The sequence below is a fragment of the Bubalus kerabau genome, chromosome 2, assembly GCF_029407905.1.
Source record: "Bubalus kerabau isolate K-KA32 ecotype Philippines breed swamp buffalo chromosome 2, PCC_UOA_SB_1v2, whole genome shotgun sequence".
Classification (NCBI taxonomy): Eukaryota; Metazoa; Chordata; class Mammalia; order Artiodactyla; family Bovidae; genus Bubalus; species Bubalus kerabau.
In genome coordinates, this window is record NC_073625.1 from 51,906,839 (window position 1) to 51,910,989 (window position 4,151).

The 4,151-nt window shown below is 37.8% G+C and overlaps 1 protein-coding gene across 1 annotated transcript; it reads right to left on the reverse strand.

Annotated features, from left to right (window-relative positions):
- Positions 1 to 2,614: 2,614 nt before the first annotated feature.
- LOC129644737 (keratin-associated protein 13-1-like) lies at positions 2,615 to 3,518 on the reverse strand. Its single transcript, XM_055570226.1, has one exon. The coding sequence runs from the start codon at positions 3,469 to 3,471 to the stop codon at positions 2,971 to 2,973; it is 501 nt and encodes a 166-aa protein (XP_055426201.1). The 5' UTR covers positions 3,472 to 3,518; the 3' UTR covers positions 2,615 to 2,970.
- Positions 3,519 to 4,151: the final 633 nt, after the last annotated feature.

The following is a 4,151-nucleotide window of genomic DNA, read 5'->3' on the forward strand; positions in this document are numbered from 1 at the left end:
TTCTCTTTTACATGAGTGGATAACCAGATCTAGACCTACAATTCTACCCAAAGAGGAAATGTTTTTTTCTCATCATGGTCTTTAAGGTATCTATGCAAGGGGTCAACCCAACTGAAAGCGTCACTGGGATTGTTCCCTTCCTCCTTCAGCTCCTTTGAGGCACCCAATGTGACCACACACGTGACCTGAGAAAGGAGTGGTTGTACAACGCTGGTTATAACAGGTGGTCTGGGCCTGCTTTCTTGTTTTGCTAGTGCTCATTTCTGAATAAGCTACTTTTTGTTTAAAAGATTTTTTGATGTGGACCAGTTTTAAAGGCTTTATTGAATTAGTTACAGTATTGCTTCTCTTCTATGTTTTAATTTTTTGACCACAAGGCATGTAAGATCTTAGTGCCACAACCAGGGATTCAATCCGCAGCCCCTGCATTGGAAAGTGAAGTTTTAACCACTGGACCACCAGGGAAGTTCCAAGCTATTTCCATCTTACCATGGATTGCTACTGAGTCCACCAACTTGATGATTTGGAATTTTCATCAGAACGCAGCTCATGGTGGACAGCTACGACTCATGATCCCTTGGTCCATGGTCAAGTTTTATACCTCTACCATGCTCAAATATTAAAGAATTTGATTTTCCAAAGATATGTTAATTTTGCACTACAGATTTTAAAATCTACAATTTTATTTGTCTATGTTGTGATTTTTCCATTGAGGTTGCCATGAACGTCATGTTGCAGGTTTCCTTTATTTCTTTCAAGTACCACAGATGCCACCAACATCTGTGGTTTGCCAAACTGTTTGAACAACCAGTGGGTTTGCTTGCATCTGAAACTCAACTTAGAGACTCCTGCTCCTGGCCTAAAGGAAGCTGTGCATATAGGCCAGAGAGGTATTTACTTGGGGAGCCTCATTGCTCCAGAAACCAAAAAATTCTACCAGAAACTCTGCTACTCTATTTGTAGTATGGGATTTAAGAGTTTAACTGTTTATTATATATTTTATATTTTTATATTGTGTTATATATTAATACGAACATATTTATATAAAATGAGGAAATATAGTGATATACTACTTTACATAATATTTAGCAAAAGCTTTATTTTTTAAAGTATTTGAGAATGTTTAAAAAAGGTATAGAAAATAGAATGAAAATGACCTGGCAGAAAGCTATTTCAACAGTATAAATAAGACGAGATGAATCCTAAGACTAATGTGATCCAAAATTCAAGATGTCCAAAACAATGAAGTGAAACAGACCTATGAAATATCTGTAGCCTGATTTTCCATTACTAATTCATACAAACTGTAACTTGATTTTCAATAATTCCCTAAACACAAGTACATTTGTACCTCTCTGCTTTGTTCATTTTATTTCATCTTCTCAAAGTTCTCCTTATTCCATTCCAAATTGCTTGTGTCTTCACTTCTTAAGTTAGTCATTTGTCATAAAATCTTGAATCTTGATTTCTTTGTAAGACTGGGACCTACAATGAATCCTTGATCTGCTTTGAGTCTTCATTTCCTTATGTGTAAAATTACTAGTCCATAAAATGTGTTTCTCATGATCCTTATAGTGATCTGAAAAACAATGAAAGGGAAAATTTATTGAACATTTCTCTTTATCTCTGTATAAAGATACTGTCTTTTTGTTATTAGCTTTAGATTGTATCAACATGTTATCTATTTTAACTTCATGTTGTTTCCTGAAGCATTTAACCTATAAAATACCAGAATGGCAATGTAAAGTCAAGAAGTGTGTAAGTATATGATAAGATATGAATGAAGCAATAATTTCTAAAATGAAAGGCTTGTGTTTTTCCAGCCATGTTTAGTTGGATTTTGGATACAAGAAGGTGAGACTCTACATCTTATGAACCTAATTAATTCTTACCAAAGGTAATTGACTTCCTCCTTGCACCTGTGAAGAAATCAATTACACATAACAGTTTCAATGAGATGAAGGAATAAGGTTTTTTTGTCACCCAACATGGATTGAATCAAAGAAAGCTCTTTAAGCTAATGTACAAAACTTCCCATATAATCTAAAAACTTCCCCCACTTGGTTGTGTTTTCTAAGTTCCTTGTTTCCTCCTTCAATCAACAAACATCAACGCCCCGCATCTTTTGAAGAAAATGTGTTTTATGCCACTCCTGAGATTTTATGCATACGAAGTCTATGTATGCAATATAAGGATTCCAGAAAGCAGAAGTTTTGAAGGAAAATATTTAAAGCCTACAATGTGCGTGCTCAGTCACTTCAGTCGTGTCCGACTCTTAGGGACCCCATGGGATCTAGCCCTCCAGGCTTCTCTGTCCATGGGCTTCTCCCAGCAAGAAAACTGGAGTGGGTTGCTGTGGCTTCCTCCAGGGGATCCTCCCAACCCAAGGATAGAACCCGCATCTCCTGCATTGTAGGCATATTCTTTTACCACTGAGCCACAGGGTAACCTCAAAGCTCACAATAAATTCGTTCAAATCTATCAATATTGGGTTTCCAAAGTTGGCCTTCAAAGGTATAGTAAATTTGAACCTAAATATCCCTCCACAAAAAAAGCAAAAGGAAAAAAAAACAAAATTTAACCAGTTAAAACTAACAATAAAATTAGCAGCATATTTAGAAGGCAGGTTGAGTTTATTATATTTATTTAGGCTTTTATGTATTTTGTGAATACATGAACAAGGATTCCATTAATTCATTAACATTAATTCATTTGTTTCTTAACATAAATTTCATTAATTGATCTAGTAATATATTGCATTCATTTTACTAACTCCATTAATGCGTTCAGTAAATCAATCAATAAAATTGATCATTAAGTATGCATAGCAGACCATTTTTGATCAGTATTTTATGACTGGAAAAAATGTGATGAGCCGTTAATCTTCCTGAAGATCATGAAGATGATAGAAGCTCTGTTCAGAGATTGGACACATTGCTGAAAACATCTGAACTCTTCACAAGCTGATCACTAGAAGCCAGATCCACAGGTTGGCCTGTAACAGGAAGAGTGGCAACTCCTGGAGGCAAAGAAGGTTGGCCGGCAGAATCCAGATCCACTGCTCAGGGAAGGGAAGCCACAGATTCCATAACCCAGGTGTCTGAAGCCACGGGATCCACAGCCCACTGAGTAGCAGCTTCTGGATCCAGAGCTCAGGGAGCTGCAGCTGCTGGACCTGAAGCCCAGAGACCCAGAGCAAGTCGTCTGGCAGGGACTGGAGAACGTGGAGGTCCTCAGGTGGTAGCAGGATGTCTGACAGGGACTGGACACCACAGTCTGGGTCCTGATGGGCTCACAGCAGGTCTCATGACTGTAGAGAGAGGAACCCAGATGGCAGGAGCCGGGAGAGCAGAGGTCAGTCCTGTAGACCAGGTTGCTGGGGAAGGAGGAGCCATAGGAGGAGCCTGAGTAGCGCAGGTGGTCCTGGAGGGAGAGGGAGGAGAAGTTTCCAGAGCAGCAGTTGTAGGACATCTTCACAGGTGATGTGAGTTCAGGTGAGTGACTAGGAGAAGATTTTGGGGATTAATGTCACCTCCCAGATGGGTGTTTTTATACTCTCAGCTATGGGTGTGGCATTCTGCACAGTCACCTTTCTCAGGCTTGTAATCTTTCATCTCCAAATGTGTAATTCAATGATATTTTCTGTAATTGCTGATGAAAATTTCCTTTAATCTCATATTCATGGGTGAATTCACCATGTTGTTAAAGGACTAAGCTGATGACGTTCCTAAGTCAGAAATTCTATAACTACCTGCCTTTAATGTCATCACTACCAGGAAATCCCCTACTCTTCTCAATGGTTTTAGATTCTTTGTGCACTTGACTGTATATCAGCTGGGGATGCTTAGCTCTAAGGGCAGGGATTAAGATGAAGTAAATATTAATAGTCTTTCTTTGTCAGTGGTATAAAGACACTCTATTTGCCATCAATAAGCTTCTTTCTCTAAATTTATTTCATTGCCTAAAATTATTTTTATATACATTTGGTTCTCAAATTTTTTGGAAAGGGAAAATTTAAAAGTTCAATATCATTATAGTTTGTGGGTTTTCATGTATACAGATTGTCCCTCTTGTCTTCTGTATTTACAATTTTCTACAGATCTTTCTCTTCTAGAACAACTCCAATCAAGCAATACTTTATAAACATTTTT